Source organism: Mustela erminea, chromosome 8 (assembly GCF_009829155.1).
Source record: "Mustela erminea isolate mMusErm1 chromosome 8, mMusErm1.Pri, whole genome shotgun sequence".
In the NCBI taxonomy this organism is placed as follows: domain Eukaryota; kingdom Metazoa; phylum Chordata; class Mammalia; order Carnivora; family Mustelidae; genus Mustela; species Mustela erminea.
In genome coordinates this window covers 81,863,005-81,889,963 of record NC_045621.1, presented here as the reverse complement: position 1 = coordinate 81,889,963, position 26,959 = coordinate 81,863,005, and the positions used below count along the sequence as shown (strand labels likewise).

Sequence of the window (26,959 nt, the reverse complement as noted above, 5' to 3'; positions counted from 1 at the left end):
TGTGTGGAAAGAGAGAGAGAGAGAGAATTTTCTTTTAGCTTATATTTCAGTAGAAATATCAGTGAGTTAAGACCCCTTTTCAGAATTTGGTTCCCTTTGTCATTTGAGCAGTGCTGGTGACTCACTAGGTTCTCTCTTGGATTCCCAAGTTGCAAAACCTGTAATGACACTTAAATATGTGCAGTCATTACCCGAAAACAGTTTGTGTCCAACCACATCAACTAACTTTTCTAGAGAATGTTTGATAATGATGAGTTCTCTATTATTTATTTAATTATTTATTTTTCTATCTATTTTAGAAATACATCTTTTATTTTTATTTTTGAAAAAGATATATTTTAGAAAGAAAGGAGAGAGTGCATGAGCAGAGGGAGCAGCAGGGGGGAAGGAGAGAAGCAGACTCCCCACTAAGCGCAGAGCCCTGACCAGGGGCTTGATTCCAAGACCCCAGATCACCACCTGAGCCGAAACCAAGAGTCTGACGCTCAACTGTCTGAGCCACCCAAGAAGCCCAATGATGAATTGTTTAAAAAAAAAAATCTGCGAAATGATTTCAACCAAAGAGACCTACCCAAATATAATCAAGGCACAAACTTTTCCATGCAGAGTGACTTTTGTTTCATTTTGAGCCTTGTCCTTTCTTTTTATTTCTCTCCTTGTTACATTTGTTTGCCTTTCATTGTTTTGCCTACATTGTTTTGCCATTTATGGTCTTTCTCTTTGAGGTCTTTAAAAACTTTTCTCTCTCTCACTGCTTCCTGTCTGTTTCTTCAAGGTGAGAATGCAGGAAGATGCAGCTCTCCTAAACAAAAGAATAAGCACTCAGCCGGGGCTCACGGCACTTCCTGAGAATCCAAACACTACACTTCCACCTTTCCAAGATACATCTTGTGAGCTGCAACAGAGGATTGACCCATCTCTTGGTCAGCAGGTGAAGGATGGCCTCGTTGTGAGTGGCCAAGGTGATGCTTCTGTAGATGCCATATACAAAGCAGTTGTTGATGCAGCCAGCAAAGGGATGCAGGTTGTCATCACTACTGCAGTCAACAGTACAACTCAGATCAGCCCCATTCCAGCTCTGAGTGCCATGAGTGCCTTCACTGCCTCAATTGGTGACCCATTAAGTCTCCCCAGTGCTGTCAGTGCGGTCATTCATGGACGAAACATGGGCAGTGTCGATCATGATGGTAGGCTGAGGAATGCAAGAGGGGCTCGGCTGCCCAGGAATCTGGACCATGGGAAAAACTCAAATGAAGGAGATGGGTTTGAATATTTCAAGTCAGCAAGTTGCCACACATCCAAAAAACAGTGGGATGGGGAGCAAAGCCCTGGAGGGGAACAAAACAGGTGGAAGTGTGAGGAATTTTTAGATCATCCAGGCCATATCCACAGTAGTCCTTGTCATGAGAGGTCCAACAATGTCTCTACACTGCCATTTCTGCCTGGGGAACAGCACCCAGTACTGTTACCACCAAGAAACTGTCAAGGGGATAAAATTCTGGAGGAAAATTTCAGGTATAATAACTACAAAAGAACTATGATGAGTTTTAAGGAGAGACTAGAGAACACTGTGGAAAGATGTGCACACATTAATGGGAACAGACCTCGACAGAGTCGGGGCTTTGGTGAGCTGCTGAGCACCACAAGGCAAGACCTGGTCCTAGAGGAGCAGTCTCCAAGCTCCTCAAATAGTTTGGAAAGTTCTCTAGTCAAAGACTACATCCATTACAATGGAGACTTTAATGCCAAAAGCATTAATGGGTGTGTGCCTAGCCCTTCAGACGCTAAAAGCATTAGTAGTGAAGATGACCTAAGGAATCCAGATTCCCCTTCTTCAAATGAGTTGATACATTATAGGCCAAGGACGTTCAACGTTGGCGACTTGGTCTGGGGCCAAATCAAAGGACTTACTTCTTGGCCTGGAAAATTAGTAAGAGAAGACGACGTTCACAATTCATGTCAACAAAGCCCCGAGGAAGGGAAGGTATACCAATCTTTATCCATTGTCAAATACTAACCTTTGTTCAGATATCAATTGTTATTTTTTGTTGTCATCACTTTGGATTCTTTGGCTTTGAAATTAGGATTCTTCATGACTCATTGAGGTCTCACAAACTTCTGGAGCATAAAATGAAGAGGGGATGGTTATAGTCACCAAAATGTCATATCAAGGGGTGAGTTGTGAAGCATTTGTAGATCCCACAAGGCCTCTAACCCAGGAACCAGATTTCCAGAATTTTGTTAATTCTGCCTTCCTTCCCTGCATGTACCTAACTCTTCATTCCATACACAGAGGATGAAGGCAAGTGGTAAAGACTGGGAAAAAATCTGGTGGCCTTTGGAGTCCAGGAGTGTGGCAGAGGTAGGGTAACAGGAAGTGCTGAGGGCCCACATCTCCCCCATGTGCTCGCATGGGACACGTGGCGCTGAGGAGAGGGTAAAACCTGATGCAACTGCAGCCGTTTCTGGAAGAGCAGGTAACATCCCCACGTTCAGAATGCTGTCTCCTTTCAGGAAATGTTCTGGGCCTTTATAACGTATGGAAATGTTTAACCCCACAGTCTGGTTCTACTTAACACAATCTGATCACGCAAATTAAGTGAAAACTTCTCCATGAAACCACCATTCAATTTAGAAGAAATTAGTAGGGGTCTTCTGGGTCCCCCCCACCAACAATTGGTAGAATTAGCTTACTAGGCAAGAAATACATAGAATGTTTAAAGCAGATAGAAAAATTTATATATGTCCAAGAGGAGATATTTATGCACATTCCCCACATATGATGAGGAAACGTAATTTTTCATCTTCTTAGGAAATAAAAATTACTCTTACAAATATATATTATTCCCTTAAAGAGTATATTATGTAAAGCTATTTCAACTCCATTCAAACCTCCACTGGCACTTAGGTTTAATGGCAGGAAACCAAAAACATTTTTGCCAGTACAATAAAAAGATTGTCTTTCTCCAAATGACCAGGAGGTCCTTAAGCCCATTGCCTATGATGCCTAATATATACTTGTCAGGATATGCTCTGGGCACAGTGTTTCTATGTTTGATAAGAAAATGAATTCCATACCCCAACTCACAAAACATTTTATTCTCTAATCTCTCTGAGACCAGACAAAACATTCTTTATGTTGATAAACCTAAATATTTTTGACAGTTTATTCAAAAAGTAATTAGAAACAGCAAAACTGGGCTTTTATGATGTAAATGGACAGCTCCAAATAGAAGAGGTAGACACTGACTGTTTCACAATCTCTGTGCAAATGAAACCAAGTCTTTTTCCAAGCGCCATTTTACAAAAAGCTTAATGAAAGAAAAGATTATGGCCTCCCTTTCCCGGAAGCATTCTTCCTGTCCTAAATGCCTTGTCTAAATATCTTTTATGTCCTCAGGAAAATAAAGGCATGTACTTTTAACACATTTCACATTAAACAATGGTCTTAATCTTCTGATTAGTCTGTGTTGGCAAACTCCTGGGATTGAGTTACTCACCGATGTTTGGGGAGATACGCTTTAAAAAAAATCATTATCTGAGAATCCAAGAAACGCTTATTTTGCTTCATTTAAATAAGCAACTGGTTTTCACTCACTGTACACTAATAAGCATTTTTTAAAATCCAGATTCTTCTTCCTTATTGGAGGCAGTAGATGAATTTCTTAACAGGGAACATAAAATTGTTTCTGTCACCTCAAATACTGCCCTCACCCCCCACCATCTGACGCTGTAATTTTGCATCCTGACAACCTTAATATCAAAACTTTGATATCACGATACACCAAGACTATTTTTAGTAATTCAAAAAAATAATTTAAAGCACACATTTGGAGGTACAAAACTGAAAACATATAATAAAATATTAATGGTAACACATGAAATATTTATCTATCATTAAAAGGAAGGTATAACAGCCTTAAAAGCTCTCGGGCACTTAACATTTTTAAAAACCTCTGGTCTTTTCAGGAACCCCCCCCCTCACTTTTGCACATTAATAAAAAAAGAAACAAAGTACTATTTCACAAGCACTCTTTTTTCTTCTATAGTTCACAAAACAAAGGAAGGGCTTCCTCATACCTTATTTAATGATGCCCAGCAAGCCAAGCAGTGCTCTCAATTTATAAGACCAGGAAAGGTGAAATTTCAAACACAGGGCTGTCTGACTTCAAGCCAGATGGCCTTTGCTTGATGTCTTGGTAATCCTGGTTCAGCAAGAAAACATTAAACTTTGTTCAATATCTATGTAAGACAAAGCATGATCTATTTGAAAAGATTTCCAGTAAAACATTTTTAAAATTTATACTCTCAGTCTGGTAAATGAACTGGTCATGATGTAAATTTTATTTACATAGAACCCCTTAGTCTCCTCAGCAATGTTGCATAAATATAGTCTTGTGCACTACTAATCAGATTTCTGCTTTTAAAAAGGCAAGGAGTATGTTAGGGTCTCTTCTATATACTGTGGCAATGGATGACATTTTAGTAAAGTCGAGAGACAGACAGACTTCATAATCAATGAGTTTATTATAGTAAAATCTAATTAATTCCACCTTGCTAATGTGGAATGTGGAACCGCATCTGCCTAGTGTTTATCTTTGTAGTATCTCAGAAGAAAAGGCTTAGTAAACAATTTTCTTACACATTATCATTTTAAACCTTCTTAGATTCTCAGTTTTTCATACTATTTCCATGTCCACAAAGTAAATTAATCCAAGATTCTGTCAGATCCCTCCAGATAAAATCTATGTTAACTCAAGTGTTAGAGTAGATTTATTATCTTATCTCTCCCCACCCCCCACATTGCACAAACGAATCATTTATTTTCTGTTGCAGCCTTTGTTCTCGCCAAACCACTTCAAATTCTTCTCAGAGGTAGGCAAAAATTTTTAAAAAGTAATGGATTAACTGGATTGCAGGTTACTGATTCAAAGTAAGCTGGGCACCTCTCTTGCTTTTAGGTTGCATGGGTGGCCTCTGGACAAACAGATCAGTGCTGTGACTGGAACACTGATACCGTCCTGGGGCTGAGATGTCCATGTTGTCCTTAAGTTGATACTTTAGCCGGCTGTCATGATAGTAAATGACCTGGTCAGTTTATAATCTTAGGAAGGCATTGTTCATCTTTGGTGGGGTATTAAGCCTAGCAGCATTACTAATAATGCATTAGAACTATCCTGCACTTTTGGTGATTGCTTCCTAAGAGGTTTTATTTCAAAACATCAAACACCATATGAACATAGTCTTCAGAGAACTAGAGAGAACGCAGAAAGAGGCACGAGCTTTGGACATTCTCACATGAGCTTAATCCCAGCTCTGTCTGTTCCCTAAATGCTGCCGGGTAGGTGTATTAATCTCCCTGGGCTGCCATCTCTTCACCTCTCAGGTGGGAATGGAATATCAGTGCCTACTCAGAAGAGGTTTTAAGAGTTAAATGAGATACCATAAATAGATTATCCAGCACACAAAAGAGTCTCAGTAAAAACTAGCCTCCTTGCCCCTGTCCTTTTTGTTAGACAACCTTATTAATTTGGGTGTCACCACTCCGGAACTGTGGTGATTTGCGTTCAGTTATTGTTTACCTAGGCATTATCCATGAATAAAGGATTTACTAAACAGGTAGAGGGTGAGAGGATTAAAATGAATATATTTAATGAATGAAATAGTTTATAACCGTTTTTTAATGAAGTTCAGCACATTGCATATAAATTGGCATATCTGATTGTAACTTATTATTAGCTGTTCATTTCAAGTAGGAGTTCTACTTGGAAGCGTTTTCAAGCACTTTGTTCAGTGAGCCTGAAACTCCCTCTCCCAACAAGGTTTCTAAAAAATACCAACACAGACTTTCTTCCTTTACTTTCCTACCCCACCCCCACCCCCCCCACATACAACGATATTAATGAGTAGAGATGTTTAACAGTCCATGGAAAGTTGGGCTATTCGCCCTTATAGACTACTGTCCCAATATTGAAGCTATGTGAAACACCAAAGAATATTATATGTCTGGTATTATACCGTTCCAAAAGTAGTATCTCCTTACTCTCTAACACATTCCTTCCTTTGGTTATCAGTTTGTAATGAAGGATGGTCTGAAAGATATTTATATTTTTTCTAAATAAATGATGCAAGTTTCTCTCTGAACCATGAATCCTTTATAGTTAAGGTTCAGTGGCCAAGAATAAGACCTCAGTGCTGTGTTCTAGTACATCATCGCAGCCAGAGAAATGCACTGCCAGTTCTTGGCAGAGTATTAGGGAATTCTTGGAAAGGGAAATGGCTTCCGCTGGCATTACACTGATCCACCATAAAATGCAAACTTTTTTTTTTAAGATTATTTAGAGAGAGAGCACGCACACAGGAAGGAGGGTCAGAGGAAGAGAGAGTCTCCACCAGACTCCCTGCTGAGTGCAGAGCCTGATGGGGAGCTCAATCCCAGGACACCTGAGCTGAAATCAAGAGTGGCCGCTTAACTGAATTAGGCACCCAGACACCCCAACATGCAAACATTCTAAGCCATTGCAACTATGGAGGAAAATGGTTATCTTTATGTACTTGTTTCAGTAATTAGTTAAAAATAGGAAAAGTGCCCCTGTTTTCTAAAATATATTTTGTAATTATCATCTGCCCTCTCTGATCTTACATTAATTAGCCTAAGAGTATTGACACTCAAGTGATAATCAAAAAAATAAAATTCTTTTAGTACATAATTTTTTTATCTTTTTGAACATTTCCCATTGGTCTTCATATTTCATTGCTCTTATATAAAATGTGTATTCTAACTTGAGCCAAATTTAGGAAAGAATTTATATCTAGGCTTGCACCACAATGTTTCTCTTCAGGGAAATGCTGGTTGTTGCTGGACAGATAGAGACCTCTGATTACCCAGAAAAGTTGTACATCTCAGTGCAACACCACGTGAATAAATGAAGATGTGTGTTTGTTTGTTTGTTTGTTAAGATTTTATTTATTTATTTGACAGACAGAGATCACAAGTAGGAAGAGAGGCAGGCAGACAGAGGGAGGAAGCAGGCTCACTGCCGAGCAGAGAGCCCGATGCAGGGCTCAATCCCAGGACCCCGGAATCATGATCTGAGTGGAAGGCAGAGGCTTAACCCACTGAGCCACCCAGGCGCCCCTGAAGACATGTTTTTAAAAGGAGTGGGCAGGGTGCTCTCTCTTTAGAATAACACTTTGCCTTTTTTCATGCAGTTATATTTGGCAGGTAGAGATAAAAATATTTCTCCGAATAGTTAGTCATTCAAATGAGACAAAACTCATCATTTTTAAAACTCATAACCAAACTTATTTTGGGACAATCCACTTTCTATATGTCAGGTGAGGGTCACACACACACACACACACACACACACACACACACACACGTTTTGATAGTTGTGAAACATAACCAAAGACAGCTGACCATCGGATAGGGATGTATAACTGAAGTTTGAGCTCTCTTTTGATGTTTAAACATTCCACTTTGAAGAACATTCTTTCTGTGCTTGATTATCAGCATTAGCTGTTTGTATTCTTTGGTACTATAATTCTCTGTTGAAAGTGTGCTTTGTGTATTGCCCCTGCCTTATATATCTCCTTAACTGCTGTTGGGAATGAATCCTTGTCTCTACACCTGATCACCAACCACAGTATCTGGGCTGCCTTGTGGCTGGTGGGGTGGCAGGGGCGATCAATGCTCTGTAGCAACAGGATTGCCCTGAAAAGGGAGGAAGATATTGAGAAGTGATGTGCATGATAAAAGCCAGGCTGATGAAGTCAGTGCCTGATGAAAATTTGGAAGATAGTAACAATGAAGAACTGGGTAAGAACAAAAATGTGAATATGAGCAAAACGACCAAACAGAGTAAAACTTAGATGGTGCAAGTAAGATGGTGCATGTCCCTGAAGTGAACTGTGGGATATTGTAACCTTTTCCTGCTGAACAAGGATAAAAGGAAAAGGAGGCTTATCTCCAGTTACAGACAACGGAGACCCACACGGAGTTCTTGAGCTGGTTGGTACAGTTTTCAAAAGGACAGTAGCAAATGGAGTTTGGTCTGGGTCAGGTACATGCTTCTTTTTTTTTTTTTTTTTAAAGATTTTATTTATTTATTTGACAGAGAGAGATCACAAGTAGGCAGAGAGGCAGGCAGAGAGAGAGAGAGGAGGAAGCAGGCTCCCTGCTGAGCAGAGAGCCCGATGCGGGACTCGATCCCAGGACCCTGAGATCATGACCTGAGCCGAAGGCAGTGGCTTAACCCACTGAGCCACCCAGGCGCCCAGGTACATGCTTCTGACATGAACGTTTAAACAGTGTTGCTTTAGAAATAGGAGCTTGCCCAAAACATTTAATTGCATGTATGGGTGGTGGATCAATATGAACTCTGTTGTACATTTAGAAGAGATTTACTCTAGTCCTATAGTCTACTTTCCTATTACTTAAAACCCTGCTTCCCAAATAAAGAGGAAAGGAAGCACACACACACACACACACACACACACACACACACAGCCTCAGATAATGCCACAGACAAATCATTAATGTGTATTTGGTAAGTTCATTTGAAAAAAAAATGGGATCCACTTTAGGAATTTTTCCATGAGTACTACTGATGGAAAATTAGGTTCATCCTTTACTGTCACAGGTAAATCAATATTTTTAAAATATTGCCATATTGCCCTTAAGTTAGCAGAACTTTTTCAGGTGGAAGATTTTTTAAAATATTTACTATTTAATTAATGTTAATTAATGTTTGACAATAATGAACCTAATAAATGTTTCATATTTGCTTATTGCTTCAGGGCTGTATTTCCCAAGCTTCAGCTAAAGTTACCTGCTCCCTGCCTCCCCCTCCACCCTCACCTCTCTGTAAAAAAAAGGAAAAATGCATGCAGTGTTCCTTTAGGGGCTCCTGGGTAATTCAGCCAGTTGAGGGTCCAACTCTTAATTTCAGCTCAGGCCATGATCTCAGGGTGGTGAAATTGAGCCCTGTGTCAGGATCCCCCCGGGCATGAAGTCTGCTTAAGATTCTCTTTCTCCCTCTCCTTCTTCCCCTCCCCACAGAAATAAACCAAAAAATAACATTTCATGTTCCCCTGTACTATTACTTAGTTTAAAATTTTATTCAGATTCATTTACTTATTTATTTACTTATTTATTTAATCAACAAAGACTTTTTGGACATATTATGAACTAGGCATTGTTCGAGCCACTTTCAAATAACTTTTCAGTCTTACTCTAAGATATAACACATACGAAATTATAGGTATGGTTTTTTGTGTGTTTTTCTAATATAAACTGGTATGGCTATATAAATATTAAGAATGTTTAGAGGTGTGTCCTTGTTTCACATGCCACTGATGACCCTTTGGTAAAGGGTGTTTTGGTGTTTAGAAAGCGATTCATTGTCTTTCTAGACTCTCTCAGTGACCTGTGAAGATGTGCACAACCATCCCAATTTTATAGCTGAGGGAGCTGAAGCTCGGCGAAGTAGCGTTCCTGAAGACACAGTGAGCAGTGACAGGCAGTTAAGCCAGGCCCCATCCCTGGTCTCCTAACTCTAAGCTTAGTACTCTTTGCACAGTACCATTTCCCCAACAACAGGAGCTGATGACATGAAAAAAGACGTAAAAAAGAAAAGGCGGCTCGAGTTAGCTGTCCTGCCAGCTGTCTGGCCTCTCTTATGAAACCTGGGATGTGACTTGCACTCTGTCCTTTGACCTTTGTGTGACAGCTTTGCCTCACAACCAAGTAGCAGCCAAGTAAGTCACAAAGAAATTCAATCTGTTATCAGGTTTAAAGCCTGCAGGAAACTTTTACATCATCTTTACTTAATGGACTCTCTTCAAAAGTGACCTAGGATCTTTGATCCAGGCTCTCCTAATACATACTCTCCCTCACTGTCAGAGGGTCGGCTTGGTTCTCTGAAAGTTTTGTGTCTCCCTTTGTCATCGATTTAAGTTACGTCTAAGATAGACTACATGCTCCTGTGTTGACCCCAGATCAAACTTAATTAAATAACCAAATTTTGATATGTGCCTTGTGAACAAAATAAGCAACCAGAGATTCAGACTTTTTCAGAAGATTCTTAAACTTCCACCCTATAGGAGCATATGGGTACGTTTCCGGGTATGTTTCCAACCCTACTGAACAGGCCATAGGACTATTTGTGTTGAAGAATTGTGGTACCTAAAGAATGTGAATGAGTGAAAGAGGGTGTTAGAAGTCAAAAAAATATTCAATATGTATGTATATTTGTACATGAGATAATATGTGAACTATAAATACATATAAATTCTGGTAATTTTTTCTAATCCTTAAATGACATATGTGCAGAGTTATACCATGTTGGTCACTACTATTAGCATCATCATTATTAGAGCGAGCATTATTATGAGTAAAGGTACATTATAAAGTCCTCCCATGACTTCTCACCAAGATAGGAGTTAAGTAATTTATGGAAGTACTGGCTTATGAACGTACAGGAATATAAGGTTATAATTACAGATCAAAGTATTAAGTGTTTTAAATTACTTGCTCCTTCAGCGTAAGGTTTATAGAAATATTTGTGTGTTTATCCTTTTTAATGTTACACTGCTGTATTTGATTTCTCAGTACTTTCTTCAGTTATAAGTTAGCGAAGTAAGTTATGGCAGAGTCTTCATTAAATCGTTAAATATGATTTCTGTTTGACTAGAAATTGAATTTATTTTGTTCTTCTCTGATACCATCTTAGGGGGCAGGAGTATCCTTAAAGAGTTTCTTGAATATTGCATAAGTGCATGAATAATTCCCTATAAAAGCATACGCTCTTCATATATTTCTCAATTCAGGAACGTACTAAAATTCTGAAACAAAATAAGCTAAACATTTATCTCTGGATATGTATGATCTTGTCATATCAGAAATAAACTGTGATGTGTATCTTATTTGTATTTAGTTTCAGGAAACACCATCATTGCTTTCTTTTTCAAGGTCATTGACTCCTTTATAAATAATATAGTTCATTATAGAGTACCTTATAGCCTTAGAGTCAATTTAAATGAAAAAAAAAATCGCAATAGAGAATTAGTTCAGAAAAATCACCAGAAAATTATCCAAGCATAAAAAAATTTTAAAGATGATTTTGGGCATGTATTATCTAAATTTCTGTAAATATCTAATTTGTTTTAAAATAATTTGACCTAATTTTTTTTTTAGTGTGTGTGTGTGTGTGTGTGTGTGTGTGTGTGTGTGTGTGTAAAATGATTATATACTTCAATGTATATTGTAGTTGGTGTGGTGGAGAGGTTGAGCACTTTGGAGTCAGACCTGAGTTTCAGTGCTGGCCATGTTACTTAAATTCACTGACTCCCTTCTGTAAAATAATAAAAATAATACTAGTTTGCACTATTACCATACTAAATGATAAAAGAGTGCTTTTTCCATAATAAATGCACAGGAAATTTTTTTTAAGAAATGTTTTTATTGCCCTTTATTCCTTACTTAATTAAAAATAAAAATTAAAGATTAAAAAAATAGTTTTACCTAACATAGTTTTTAAGAATTAAGACCAGTGAGGTAAGTCTTTATATTGGTCTTGCTTTGTTTCACTATGACTCTTTCTGTTGCTTGTATCAATCCCTTCTGAGACCTTTCACTACACTAGTTTGTATCTCCTATAAGTTTATGTTACAAGAGAGCTTCCTTCCTACTGCCAAGGATGGGGGTGGGAGAATCATTTAAATATAAGAGGAATTAGCCATAGATTACATAAATATAATGTGTGAAATATCTTTCATTTTCTCTTCATGTGAATGAATATAAGATGAAACCTCCTTTCTAACATGAAATGTGAGAATGTATCTGGGCACCAATTTTTTTTTTAAACAACACATGGATATATTCATCTTACTTAAGATTTTCCAGTTATTTCAGCAAGACGCTTTTCTTCATGGCTCCCATGAAGTGTTATTAGAACAAAATTGTCTCTTGTTCTAGCACACGAGAAATTAGGTGTCCCCAGTGAACTGCATATTAGATATTTGCATCCTTCAGGACAAAATACAAAAGTCATGAAAAGGAATATGTTTTCATTATTCTATTGTTTTTCTTATTGAATATTTAGAAATGCCTGTTTTCAAACTTGATAAAGGGAACACTTTGTTACTCACTACTGGGTACTCAATTTGAAGGGGTCAAAGAAAAATTTTTTATAAATGATATTCATGGGTTAGGGAGATTTCAAGAGAAAAGAATAATTTCTTTGCTTCTTAGTATTTATTTTCTTTACCATGAGGGATTTGGGCAACCTCTCAAATTTATATATGAAAGTAGCATAGGGTTGGGGAAAAAACTGGGTTAAGCAACGGCTGGGAGACTTGCCTTGAAGCTGTGTTTACACAGCAAGCAACACTGTTTTTACTTAAATTGTTTTCTTTTTTTTTTTTAAGATCAAAAAAAATAGCATTTTTTTTTTTTTTTAGCAATGTTCTTCTAAAGGTGTTTTACTCACAAGTCACATTCAAGTTTTCCTATTTATTAATTGTTTATCTTGGAGGGGTGGCTTCAAGAACCATGATAGAGATTACTGGGGGAAAGTGGCAAAGGCTGCACCTCCCCACCCCTACAAGTCCCCCATCACCATTTGGTGGCCACAGGGTGATGAAGGCGCAAGATTCTTGGCAGTGTTAAAGCGAGAAGGGAATGGACGCACCCTTAAGTTGTAGCCACACCCTCTTCCCTTGACTGGAAGGACTATGGTAGCCTACTTCCCATTCATTTTGTGGCCTGTGCAGAGCCTAATGCTACTAGGTAATAATAGAGACTCTCTGCTTAGCTGTGTTCAACCTGATTTGCTGCATTTTGATTATCCCAGCAATTCTGGCCGGAAGGTAGGTATTACTGCCCTCATTTTAAAGAGGAGGAAACTGAAGCCCAGAACATTGGAGGGTTTCATTCATGCTAGGAAGTGAGCAGGTCAGATTCAAACTTCCACCTACTGGCTCCAAAGCCCGTCTCCTTCACTAACCACTGCTCTTGTCCTCCTCTGACAGAGTACAAATTTGCAGTTACTGCGTACCAGGCAGTAGAGAAAGCAAAGCAGGGATCTCTGATTTATGATTTTGTGAATTGAAGGTTATTTAAAGTCCAGATTTTGTTCTTAAAACGTTATTTTCAAAATGCTGACAGTAGAAAAGTCAGACTATCTTTCATTTCCATTGATGTTACAGCCTGGAGCCACACAGTCAACCTCTGCCTGAGCCAGGACAGGACATTTGACAGGGCAGTGAAAGTTAAGCCTCCCTTCCCCTAGCAGGAAAGTAAAAATGCTGTTAACAATTGCAGGTCTGGGTAATATGGTTTGGTCTTCATGCCTTCACTCAGGTGGAGCCCGAGAAGTTGAAGACACTAACAGAAGGTTTAGAAGCCTACAGCCGAGCCCGGAAAAGGAACAGAAAGTAAGCACCGAATTCTTTTCCCACCATTTTGTTTCTCGTGGATATAATTTCCTGGTGTTTGTTCAAAGAAAATCTCACTAATTTATTCATCTTAGGGCTTGCCAAGGACATTTTAGTAGTTATCACCCAAGAAGATCATTATAGTTAGGTCAAATTAGCTATCACAGAAAATATTTTCTTTCCTTAACAATTTGTACTGTGTGTGGGATTTCCCACTTCATGAGCTCTTTCCTCTCTCCCTCCACCTCCATCCCTCTCATTTCCTGGGAAAGAAACACCCTCATAGCAATTAAATAGTTTCTAAAAGTGTAGCAAGGAGCACCTGGCTGGCTCAGTCAGAAGAACGTAAGACTCTTGATTTTGGAGTCATGAGTTCAAGCCCCCTGTCAGGTAGAGAGATTACTAAAATAAATAAATAAAACTTAAAAACAAAGAAATAAAAGAGAAAAATAAAAATGTCATTAAAGTCTATCCCTTTGGGAGTAGGAATGGGAGTTACCCCCAACTGTACACAGGTAAATAATTTTGGCAGATTGACTATTAGTCAAAGTGATGGTAAGTAATTCTTTTTTCTTAAGGCAGGAATAACAGGTTTTCTTTGGAATTATAAAAAGAAGTTGTACTTTGAGACCCTATTATTCCATTATTTCTAGATCTTTATATTTTGGGCAATATTGTATGGACAAGTAGATAATGTTTGAAATGCAGTTTCCACTGTAATACAATGTAGTTTTGCATATCATAATTATTATTTCATTTTAAGTTAGAGAACTACAAATGTGCTTTTGTATATGCATATGGAAAGTTTTTCAAAAATATGTATAATTTACATGCCTGTTCAGTTACTAAAATGTTCATATTCTCAAACACCCAAAAATTATGAGAATGATTAGTAGTGGATTAGTAGTGTATCTTGCATATATAGTATCAGTAGTATCTATTAGAGAACACTCTTTCTTAGTGGGCCAGAGGTGATCTTTCAGAGCTCAACAACTCTTGGGGAGACTCTTTAGCTCAATAAACTGCCTCACAAAAAGATGCCAACCACAAGAGGTAAACTCCTGTGCCCCTATGCTGGGGACTTCTTTTGAAGGTAGCAAGTTGGCACTGATTGTGGTGATGGCCTAGGGAACTGCTGGATTCTCTACAGAAAAGATAAAGAATATGGTGAGGCCGGCCCCCTCTACTCTGACTATGCAGAGCTTTGTGGTAGGATAAGGCCCACAAAATTAATACAAGTTCTGAAAGGAGGGAAATTGCAAATTACCTACATCACAAATTTGCAGTGGGCCACTTGCTATGGAATATTCAACAGTACTCGTTTATTTGACATAAAAGATCCCAAAAGTCTTTCCTCCAGTGAGATATGCCACTTAGCTGAATCATGTGCAAAATATCCAAAATAACTAATAACACAGAAATGAATTAACACTTCCAAATATTTAAATATACTGCCTTGAAATGAGCTGTATTTTCCCCCTACAAATTTGGTATTAATCAATTTCTGAAAGGTAGCAAGTAATAAATAGCAGTTTGAAATTATTTTTCTTCTGAGCTAATTTACTAGTTATGGTGAATTTACATGGGTCCTAAGTAGCGTTATCTAAAGGAACTGTCATGAAACCATAAACTCAGAATACGAGTTGGAGATGTAAAAGAAGGAACTTTAAGTAAAGAAGTTTTAGTAAACTTTTAGTAAAAACAGGCTTATTTTTCATGCTATACCCTATGCAGACTGACTTGCCTTACAGATGCCCAATAGAATACTTTACATTTTGCATATGCTATTTAAAATCCATTATTTTATTCTCCCAATCACAAAATGAGCTAGAATTACTAAGCCCATGTATGGATGAGGACACTCAGACCCAAAGAGCTTCAATAATTAGTTGAAAGTCACATGAGTGACAAATGATCCATTGAACCCATTCATTCATTCATTCATTCATTCATTCATTTAATCATTTAGTTATTCCCCAGTTTAAGGAGACTAATTGAGCAAAAATCTGTGCTGAGTCCCTGGAGCTCACTGTTGAGCCAAGGAGACAGATCCAGAAACAATTAAAATGTTAAAATTGCAATGACAGCAATATGTATAGTATACTTGGGCATCATAGAGAAGTGACATTAAAGTTGGGTACAGGAATACTTTCTAGAGGAGATATCTGAGCTAAGCCATACACACAGGATAGGTATTAGCCAGACGAAAGAAACAAGGACCAAGACGGCATGGGGTGGGAGAGCGTTTGGATGAGATCAGCAGTGCGATTTGGGGCACTATCAAGCTTCAGATGGGAAATTGTAAGAGGTGCAGCCAAGGTGTAAGCAGCAATCAGGTCATGAAGAGCTTAGTGAGGGCCCAGATGCTCCTTTATCTTACTGGAAGTGCCTGAGGGGACAGGTGGTTAGATTTTCACTTTAGATATGTCTGTCTGGAGGATAAATTTTAGGGGAACTGTATTGGAGGCAGGGACATTGTTTAGGAGGCCATGGCAGAAGTCAAGGGAGGATGAGGACTCAAACCAGAATGGGAGCGATGAGAATGGAGAAGGAGGAATGTACTGTAGAAATATTTAGAAGGTAAAATTCACAGAATGTCGTGGTGATTGATTGGAATATGGAGGGTAAACAATCAAAGAAACTTTCAGGGTTTTACCAAGGTGACTTGGTGTGTGGTAAAACCACTGATTGAAGTGGAGAATACAGCATGGGAGTAACTGTTAAGTCACATGGGGTGTCTATGGACTGTCTCTGACACTGGGAAGAAGCAGTATTTGACTATGTAAAAATGGCTGTGATCACACAGAGATCCTTTGGCCCATTTGAACGGTGGGCCAGGGATTGAACCGCTTAGGCATTTGAACATTTGCTAGACATAATGAAGACGATGAGAAAAATCAAAAAGGAGGAAGAGGATGGGGGCAAGGGTGGGGGGCAGTAGAATAGGATGTTAGAAACCAAAGACCAAAAGCTTCCAGAATGATAAAATGATAAATAGCGGTCCCCTAAGACAAGAACTGAGACATCTCCATTGGACCGGGCGATTTAAAGGCTATTGGCAACCTTAGTGAAAACAGTTTCCAATGAAGTGGAAGGTGTAAAAACAAAGTGGCCATGGTTGAAGAGCAAATAAATATGGAATAAAGAGAGCTGACATAAATTAGTTAGGCTTCTTCCTATCCTTAATATGAAAGTTCCTGAAAAATAACATGAAAATGACAAAGATTTGACTGCTTTTGTAGACAGAAGAAAAGGAGGGAAGAAGCAACTGAAGAAGAAAGGCAGAATTTGGAAAATTCTGTTTCAAAGTTCAAATCCTGTTTCCACCACTTTAGAGCTGGGTGCCATTGTGCATGTTGCTTAACCTCTCTGAGCCTAAATTCGTCATTCCTAAAATGGGTATGTTAATATCTACCTCTTGCATTGTTATAATATAGATAATTTAAAAAGAGCCTCAACACAGGGGCACCTGGGTGGCTCAGTGGGTTAAAGCCCCTGCCTTCGGCTCAAGTCATGATCCCAGGACCCTGGGATCGAGCCCTGCATCAGGCTCTCTGCAGAGAGAGCTCTTTCTGCCTGCTTCTCTGCCTGCTTGTGATCTCTGTCTGTCAAATAAATAAATAAAATCTTAAAAAAAAAAAAACCTCAGCACAGTATGTGGCACATGGTAAGTAGTTAGTAAACAGCTATTTTTATTATAAAGATACAGGTGAAGAAAACACAATTATGAGATATTTTTGCCAGTTGAAACATTCTACCACCCTATTTAGATGCTTAGAATTTTATGTAGTCATTTTAATTTTCAATATTCTGCAATCAAACTGCACAATAAATATTTTTAAACTGATACACCTATTACAACCTAATCACAAAAGAAATACTAACATATATGTATTGAGGTTGTTATTTGGGGTCATTTTATACTTAAAAGAGAAAATAACTTCATTAAAGAAAAAATTCCGTAGCTTTTAGATTTGTTATGATTTTCACTGAAATGAGGATCAAATCTTCTATCTATACATACATATAAACTTAAAAATTGATAATCTGATTTTTGTTAAGCTGGAAAGTGATAAAGTGATAAAATAAATCTTACTTTCAATTTAAAACCAAGAAATTATACTTAGCATGTAAAATTTTCTTTTTAAAAAATATTTATTTATTTATTAGAGAGAGAGAGAGAGAGAGGAAGAGCACACATCTGCGAGCACATGGAGGGGAGAGGCAGAAGGAGAGGGAGAAAATCCCGAGCAGACTTCCTGCTGAGCGTGGAGCCCAAAGTGTGGCTTGGTCCTACAACCCTGAGATCATGACCTTAGCCAAGACCAAGAGTTGGACGCTTAACCAACTGAGCCACCCAGTTCCCCCAGCATGTTACATTTCCTTCAATCTTCATACTTTCTCTATGGATTAGGTTTCAGAATCTAAGATTCTTGACATTTATGTGTCACGCAAATTTGTTCTGTTCTACATGAAGTGAGTTGCTTCGATTCTAAACTGACAGTGTAGAGCAACATGCAATTTCTCCTTTCTTTCATTTCCTGTACCATTCACAGATGTGTACCTGCCTTTTTTCTCAATTAGTGAAGGTAAGGATAATGTGTGACAATATAGATGGTGAAGAATAGAAGTGGCAATTATCTCCATTAATAACTAGAAATGTGATTATATGAACATCTATTGCTTAATCAAGTAGGTTTTAGAGTGTCCATTAGTAAAAATGTTTATTATTAAATGTCAGCAGGGAATCGAAAATAGTGGAAGAGACTCCACAGGGAGGCCCTTGGTACTGCAAGACTGAATTTTGACTAATTATTCATTTCATGAACTCATGGAAATTTTTCTTCCTTTTTTGAGTTCATTCTTCCCTTACCTGACCAGTTAGTGTAAAAATTAGTCTGCAGCTTTAACACCTGGGAGCATCTCCTTTTACCTCTTGAATATCCTGATGCATTCAAGTAATTTCATGCCCCACCTCTCTGTATCTACTCTCTCTTCCACAAGTAGTCCTTTCTCCCTCTATTTACTACTTGAGTTTGTTAAAGGAAAAACACTATTAATTTAGCTTAAATTAATATAAGCTGTTTACAAACAGTTTAAACACCTTGTTGAAGAATGAGATCACAAAGTCCTAAATTCTGTCTTTTTATTCAGCAAATAATATTGAATTATTTTTATACTTTAATGGTGATATTATTGCAATTTTTCATAGGGAAAATTTTTTCATGGCTCTTTGAATTTATTATTTTTAAAAAATTATTTGTAGTTAAATATCCATCTTCTTCATTACCAAATTAGAATTGGTTTTACCAGTTCTCCTAAAAGGTCATGAAGTATTGCATATAAACAGTTTTCATTAATGCCTACCTCATAGGCTTGCTGTTAGGATTGAGATAATGTTTATGAAGATTTAACACAATTCTTGGCACATTGACTATTTTCAATAAATAGTAGCTATTTTTGCTATTAAGATAAAAGTGAGGGGTGCCTGGGTGGCTCAGTAGGTTAAAGCCTCTGCCTTCGGCTCAGGTTATGATCCCAGGGTCCTGGGATCGAGCCCCACATTGGGCTCTCTGCTCGGCAGGGAGCCTGCTTCCTCCTCTCTCTCTGTCTGCCTCTCTGCCTGCTTGTGATCTCTGTCTGTCAAATAAATAAATAAAATCTTAAAAAAAAAAAAAGATAAAAGTGAAAAAACCAAAATTCTTTAATCGTTTTTCATTAAAATGTTTTACTTTCATTTTAGACATTGAGTACTTTAAGCAGTTTATTATAAGTCCTTAAGATATTATAATAAATATTCATAACATAAATATCTTTTGAAATGTATATTCATACTTTTAAACACAAAAGAAATAGTTAAGTTAAATCTATTTAACATATTACTCAAGGTTTAATATTGTTAGGCAACTAGGCAACATGTGATACTGTCAAGGCCTTTGCCAAACAGCCCATAAATGGGGCCCCAACCCAACCCCAACCAAGCTGACAGGACCGGCAGAGTCCTGGGATCAGACTGCACCCCTCCATCCCCACCTCAAGTAATTCAGAATCAGGCATAGCAAAATTTTCACTGGGAAAGCAACTCAGACTGACTGCACCAGATGCTCATGGTCCCTTAAAACTGGAATGGGTAGGTAAATAAAAGAGTGTACAAATAGATTATAATATCAATTTGGACAGTGCTCAGTACTTGGACAGTGATAAGGGAGAAAGAGCCAAGTTGCAGAATAGAATGTATACAATAACATACCTGATAGACATCTTTGTGTGTATATTAAAAAACACACACACATAAAAGACAATACCAGGTACTATTCATGGACATATAAAATATAAAAACAGAGTCACCTAGGTGTCTCAGTCAGTTAAGCGTCTGCCTTTGGCTCAGGTCATGATCTCAGGGTCCAGGGACCAAGCCCTGAGTCAGCCTCCCTGCTCAGTGGGGAGTCTGCTTCTCCCTCTCACCTTGCCCCTCTGCTTGTGTTCTCCCTCAATCTCAAATAAATAAATAAAATAAAAAATATAAAAACTTACTAGAAAAATACACAACACAGTACTCTTTGGGGAAGAGGGGAATTGATGACTAGGAATTGATGACAAATGGGAATTTCAGCCTTTTTTTTTTTGTTTGTAAAAAAAACTTAAAGGAAGTAGGTAATGTATTATCAGTTTATTCTTGGAAGTAGGTTTGTTAGGGGTTAATTTATTCTATGCACTTTTCTGCATTGTTTATATCTCTAAAAATAAGTGGGAAGAATGTAAAAGCTAGAAGCTGGCTTACAGGCCAGCGAAAGGTGAGAGGAAGGAGTTGGTGCGGTATTTCCCACATAATTTAGTTAAAAGCATTCCATTAACCTTTTTCTTTTTTTTCAGTTAAAATGACTTAAATTCATATATGTTTCCCAAAATATCAAGACATCGTGTTCGCTTTGGACAAAATTTTTTAGTAAATATGTGGAGCATGCATGATGTTCCTGGCATTATACTCCTGGGGTGTACACAGAAACTAAGTGTGTGAATTGTCCAGTCCAGAGTACGAGGGTAAAACCTGGAGGGGGCTAGGGTAAACCGAAAGGCCTCATCTAAAGGCATTCCACTAAAGTTCAAATAGGTTTTTAAACATGATGTGAGCCAAACTAAATGGGAATATGAGCCAAATTCCTCCACGACTGCAAATTTCCAGTCTCCGTGTAGATGCTAAGGTGAGACTTAACTCTTGGAGAACCATGCTGACAGCCTGTTCTGAAAAGGTTTATCTCTGCACCTTTTCTAGTAATTGCCGTGACAAGGGGAATGAAATGAATCACCTTAGTACTCAGAATAATTGGGTCATTATTTATACACATAAAAAAGGAAAAAGTAAGTTACTGTAGACGAAGGGTGCAAAACTACAGAAGGAGTAAGATAATATGGATTTGCCTGATTTTAAGTAGTTAGTTCAACAACTTCCTATGGTTTCAATAGTGGCAGATGTACTGTTTTTTATTATTCGGACCACACGTGCATAATGCTGAGTAGCGAAAAAAATTCAGACGAGTGATAGATTCTCTGAGAGAGTCATTCTTTATCTGTTCAAATACTTAAGTTATTTTAGTTTGGGGGAAAATGCGGTGGGCCCAGGCATGGAGGGAGCCTTGGGCATGACGAGCAAAGCTGTTGGCCACCCAGAACATGCAACGTGCGTACTCGGGCACACCGGATTCAGCCTTCACTTGCTCAACTCTGGAAGCCAGGACGCGCCAGAGAGGGCAGAGGGAGCTCCCTAGTGGCCAGAGTCTGCAGTTCAGCCCCTCCACCCTTGGCGCGGCAGCACGGCCCGGCTGCCTGAAAGACAAGCCAGAACAAGAGGCAATGCAGGGCAGGCTGGAGTCCTGGAGGACAAGCTGCATCTGTGGGGACGAAGACCCATGGCCCAGTTTTCTTGCAAAAACATCAGACGGGGGAAGAAGCATGTGGTGGGGAAAGAATCCATTGTCCCCTCTCATGTGTTCCATTCTTTTTGTTGTTTAGTGACTTTATTATTAGTATTCAGTGGTCAGAATCCTGGAGCGTTTGTCATCTTTTTCAAATGTAAATATAAATTGACTTTCTCTGGTGGAATTGGTACTTCTGTTTTCTGAGTAGGGGATTAAATTGAGAGTGGTGTGTTATTTATTAATCTGGTGTGTTATTTTCATTAATTCCAGAAGTGGAAAGCTAAATAACCATTTAGAAGCTGCTATTCATGAGGCCATGAGTGAACTGGACAAAATGTCTGGGACCGTAAGTTAATTTATTTTTCCATTATACTGTGTTTCTTTGAAAATAAATTGTGTTGCACTTTTTTGGCAAAGTCTCTTAAATATTGACAAGCAAGTCACGTAGCAATACTAAATTACTAAGCTCAAAAAAAAGACTGATGTCAGAGAAGATTTAAAGTAATTTAAGACAAAAATAACCTACTAGTATTAACTATGTCTTTTTTCTGAGATAACTTTTGTTTTTCACACAAAACATACTTCCCAAATGTGAGCAGCAAAATATTCGAGTTTAAACCACAGGTTTCTGCATTTGACTCAGTAACAGTGGCCACTAATGCTGCCTAAATAGTCAATAATGCAAATTTTGCTTTTTCCATAAAACAAAAAAAAGGGAAATTGGACAATAGGGTCAAGATCAAGCGTAGACAGAACTCTCATTTCCTTTCCACTGTTACCTAAGAAGGGAAATATTTGGCACAAAATCCCATTGTTAAATTATTGAACACTGTAACCTCTGGTTTTTGAGAGGTTGCGTCTATTCCTTCTTCACATTTTTACTGAACTGTTCATTCAATAGTATTGAATGTGAGAAGTTTAATCATTGTCCTCTAATTCATGTATTGGCTCATGTAAACACTCAAAGTATAATTTTGGTAATTTCTTTAAAAAATGTAAATTATCTAAGGCTATTCAGCAATGAAAGCTGATTTCCTTTTTTCTATTCAACACTTTGTGTTAACAAGTTTATCTGGATCCTAACAACCCCTTCAGTGGCTACTGATTGACAGATACAGGTTATAGATTCACAGAATGTTGGTGTTGGCATGGGCTGTAGAGATTTTGTGATCCAACCCATCCTTTTCCCGATGGATGAATTAAGACCCTAAGATAGTAAATGTCCTGATAGAATTTAGGAAAGTTCCAAAGCAGGAATTATACATTTAAACGCCTTCTAAGACCAGGCAAATACTGTGAGTAAATAAAGTGGGTCAGGTGTGAGAAAAACAGCAACTCAAGGGGACTGAGAAGTGCCAACCAAGAGGTCAGGGTAGGCTGCCGTAGAGGTGCAACACGTAAAGGCATTGCTCACTTCAGTCTGGTGCTGGCTGGGGAAGGGCTTGCTGCACACAGTCATTCAGAGACTCGGGTTCTTCTTTCTCCATCTAGTGTCCACCACTCCCTAGAGCCTCAGAGTGCTCCTTCATGCCACTTCCATCCATCCAGCAGGTGGGAGAAGAGTATAAGCAAAGGGCTGCACTCCTGCTGATTTTCCTCTGGTCTGACCCCACCACGCGGCTTTCTTAACTCAAATGGACTAGGAAATGTAATATACGGTGTGCCTGTTCAGGAAGAAGAGAAAATGGGTTTGGTGAGCACCTTGCTGGTCTTTGCTGTGGGACGTTTTGGCCTTTGTGGCCAGTAGGCAGTCAGGACTGGTGGGAATTGTAGCAACCCGGAGTCCATGCTCCCTCCAGAAGGAGCTCCTTCTTCCACACTCCAGCAGATCTCAACTGCATGAGAAATTACGCCAGAGTTGCAAGCTCTTCCAATTTTTCGTAAGACACTAACAGTCTGGAATAAAATCCCCCCCCTTTTTACCATTGACAATGATTTTTTTAAAACATTAAAGCATCATACAGCTAAACAAAATACCTTTACAGGACATATTTGGTCCACAGATTACCAAGACTTGTTTGCAGTCTTAAATAAAGTCTTCTTTCCTCAATTTTAACAAGTTTTCTGTTATGGCTCTTCACCAGAAACTAGTGGTTTTAAGAGATGTACATGGACAGGTTAGGAGGAAGAGACAGTTTGAGAAACTTATAAACATTAGTTTTCAAAATTTATTTCAAAGCTTTTTGCATTTGACTTTAATAGCATTGGCCTTTGTTGTTACCTAAACATTATTTTTTTTTAATGTACAATTAAGCCAACTTGCAGTGGACCTTGAGAACTGATTGGGTACATCTCCTAACTATGAGTTCTGTGACATTATGATGGTAGCTTTGAAATTGGCTGTGGTGGAAGTTTTTGCACCATGGAAATTGGCAAATGCTACAATAGGCTTGTGTCCTTCCACAGGAAGCAGGTTGTTAAGCATTAGCTATACCACTGCCTCGGGACTAGCCTGCATTTCCTGGGTCTTGACCTTGCCCTCTCCTATCTCCTACATACATACATTGTATGTAGCCACATCCAATGTGGGGCACCAAATCACTTCCCTCGCACCTGTCCTCTGCCCCTCAGAACCATACCTGCTCTCTGATACCTGGCAATCACGCCCTGCCGTGTTCCTACTATAGTGAGTAGGGCCGTGTATCAGGTCGATCTGATACACGGCCCTACTCACTACAGTTTCTGTATTAGCATATAAAGATGACTTGTACTACTCGCTCCTCCGAGGCTATACAAGCTCAGATCTGCCAACAGATGGTAGTGGTATTCTCTTTTTCACTCCAAGTCTTCTCATGAATAAACTTCCTTGGGCTGAGCTACGCGCGTGTTCTTACCACCTTTGACCCTTCTTAGTGGTTGTAAAATAAGTCAGGTGACGAAGGAAAGAAGAAAACATGTTTGGTATGTATTTTTCCACTTTTCTAGACTTTACTGAAATTGGTGATCTAGGGATCGCTAACAGGAAAGGCTTTATTTCGGTCTTAAATGGGCAGCAGGGGTAGCAACGGCACACTGCATTACCCACACTTGATTTTCTCTGGTTCCTCCTTGGAGTCCCACTGTTTATTGGGTTCCCACAGTGTTGTTCTGAACATCAGCTCCTATTATTCCTCCTTCTCTGTAGTGACTGGGGACACACTGAGATCTGGGATCTTGACAGAAAATGTAAATGCCTCATGATATCAGTGATTGAAAAGGAAAGGTGGACTCTCTTTCCTCCCCCATTTCTTTGTCAGAAATCATATGGTGTTTGTACTTTCAACCTCTGTTGTTGTTTTTTTCCACCTCTTTATTTCCAGGTTCACCAAATCCCACAGGGAGACAGACAAATGAGACCCCCCAAACCCAAGAGGAGGAAGATCTCCAGATAACAGGGACTACTCCACCAATGCGCAGTGTTGAGTAAAGGAACGTGCACAGATAAATCTATCTATAGATAGGTATTGATATGGCCACTGTTATATCAGTATTTATACCACAGCAGATCGCTACCACCACCACAGGGTGCTAAAAGAAGCAGTGACACAGTATTTTTTTGAACAGGAAGGATAATGAAGGCTGGAAAACCAATCAAAATCCCTGACTGATGAGAGTGAGAAACGGTCAAGAGATTACTGAGAAACTTTTTCTATAATACTAAAATTGTGATTATAAGAAATGTCCAAATGTTTCCGAAGACTTTTCAGTGTTGTATATAGAAAATACAGAATTTCACGGTGATATCAGAAGTGTAAATATTGTACAATATTGTCATGTACAAGCGTACCTAATGCACACTCTATCTTTTATTGTACAAAGAAATAGTGTACAAAATTCTTTGGTTTCTATGGAGTACACCTACCAGAGACTACCAGTGTAAAGTGATAAATAAAAATACAACCTAAATGCTTTTCTATGATAATGTAACAGATGCTGTTTTTGTATTTAACAGCAAAGAAAAGGCATGATGATGTATTAGCTGAATGATGACATACACACTGCACACCACCGAGTGTCCATTTATATTGTCTGTTTGGAATGAACCTTGCCTGGCAGCACTGGACTCAATTTCGGGTGCCTAGGAAATCAAAACGTTGCCGATTTCTAAAGGGATGAGGGCTCACAGGTCTAAATTAAGAATTCAGAAACTGCAACCATTTGTTGCATATTTTTTTTACCTAAGTTTTAAAGTAGAATAGGTTTTATAAAAAAAAAAATCTTAGATGGAATATTTTACTCAGTCATTTCTGTAGCTAACGTTTGATAGCCACCTACTGATCTAGCTAGCTTATGCTGCACCACCATTGACGCTCAGAGTGGGATTTGTTTGCAGATTGTACCTGACAATGTAAAACTCTCTGTTTCCATACATGGAGGCAAAAGCCCCACTTCGAAACCATTATCAGAGGTAAGGTTGATTATAATTCAGTTTTTTTGTAGTGGCAAGAAGAAATAGGAATCATCAAAGCAGGTTTCATAGCCATTCATCATACTCACACCGGAAGTGAAGGTGGCTTACAAAATTATTAGCAATGGTAATTTTTTATCAGTATTATGTAACATATCAGATTTATTTTATTTAAAGAATTATTTATACCATTAACAGATTCTTATATATATTAATGTGGCTGAAATGTGCAGGTTAAATCTATTAACCAAATTATTTATATTATATTAAGTAAGAAAAAAATGTGAAACAAATGTAGAGAGAAAATACTACATTACAAGTATACAAACCTAAAACTGTGAGCCATTGTAAAGTACAAGGTTATTAATAAGAAATGTAGCACAACATAATTTTCCGTCTTTTTTTCACAATTTTTGTGGTGGTGGTCTAACCCTATCTCCCATGCACTTGAGTGAAGTTTCCGGCCTCCAGCCTGACTTCCACTGATGGATTGTCAAAAGAAGGGGATCCATTATCCCTTTATTCTTAGAATCACCAGCCCCCCCACCAAATCCTTCAACCCCCTCAAGGGCACTTGCTACCCTGTCCCCTAGCCTAGGGCTCACTCAACAGCTTAAAGCTCCAGTCACTGGGAGCCTTTCAATAGCAGGCTCTGGATCCCCAAATGCCCACCACCTCCGTTATCCCTCCTCTCTCATCCGACCCCCCCCATACTCAGTCCCACAATGTAGCAGAGTTCCAGTAACTCAGGAAAAAGGAGACCAAGGTCATTCTTCCAGCTGGTTTCTTGGGGCCACAGCACAGAGCACTCCACCCGGGCTCACTGTTGATACTAACAGCTCTAGTTCTTCCCCCGGTCTCCTGTGTCTCACTGTCCTTCCACTCCCACCCTCACCCCTACCCCCAAGCCTGATGGAATGCAAGTGGCTACCCCAGGCTTCCCGGCCTGGAGGCGGGAACCCTTCCTTCTGGGGGTAGGTTCATTGTGTCTTTCATGTAACCATGGGATTGCCTGCCAGCCGTTCATGCACTCACCCCAAGTCATCTTTTGTGTAGGTTAGTCGATACATCTTATGTGTTTGATATGTTTAACCCAGAAACATTCTCCTCCCCACCACCTGCTTTTCTACTGTTTCATCTACAGGCTGTTTGTAGTCCCAGGTAGACGCATATGTGTGTTTGTATGTTGCAGTGTCTGCATATGTGTGTGTGTCTG

At 38.8% G+C, this 26,959-nt stretch overlaps 1 protein-coding gene across 5 annotated transcripts in view; it reads left to right on the top strand.

Annotated features, from left to right (window-relative positions):
• Positions 1 to 26,129, top strand: part of MBD5 (methyl-CpG binding domain protein 5) — a 178,220-nt gene extending 152,091 nt beyond the window's left edge. For 4 of the 5 annotated variants that reach the window (XM_032354060.1, XM_032354057.1, XM_032354058.1 and 1 more), the window contains 4 exons: positions 776 to 1,984; positions 13,367 to 13,440; positions 21,627 to 21,702; positions 24,656 to 26,129. In XM_032354060.1, coding sequence (XP_032209951.1) covers positions 776 to 1,984; positions 13,367 to 13,440; positions 21,627 to 21,702; positions 24,656 to 24,727 — 1,431 coding nt within the window. In that variant the 3' untranslated portion in view covers positions 24,728 to 26,129. The remainder of the gene's footprint in view (positions 1 to 775; positions 1,985 to 13,366; positions 13,441 to 21,626; positions 21,703 to 24,655) is intronic. The other variant, XM_032354061.1, reaches the window with a different exon arrangement.
• The last annotated feature ends 830 nt before the right edge of the window (positions 26,130 to 26,959 follow it).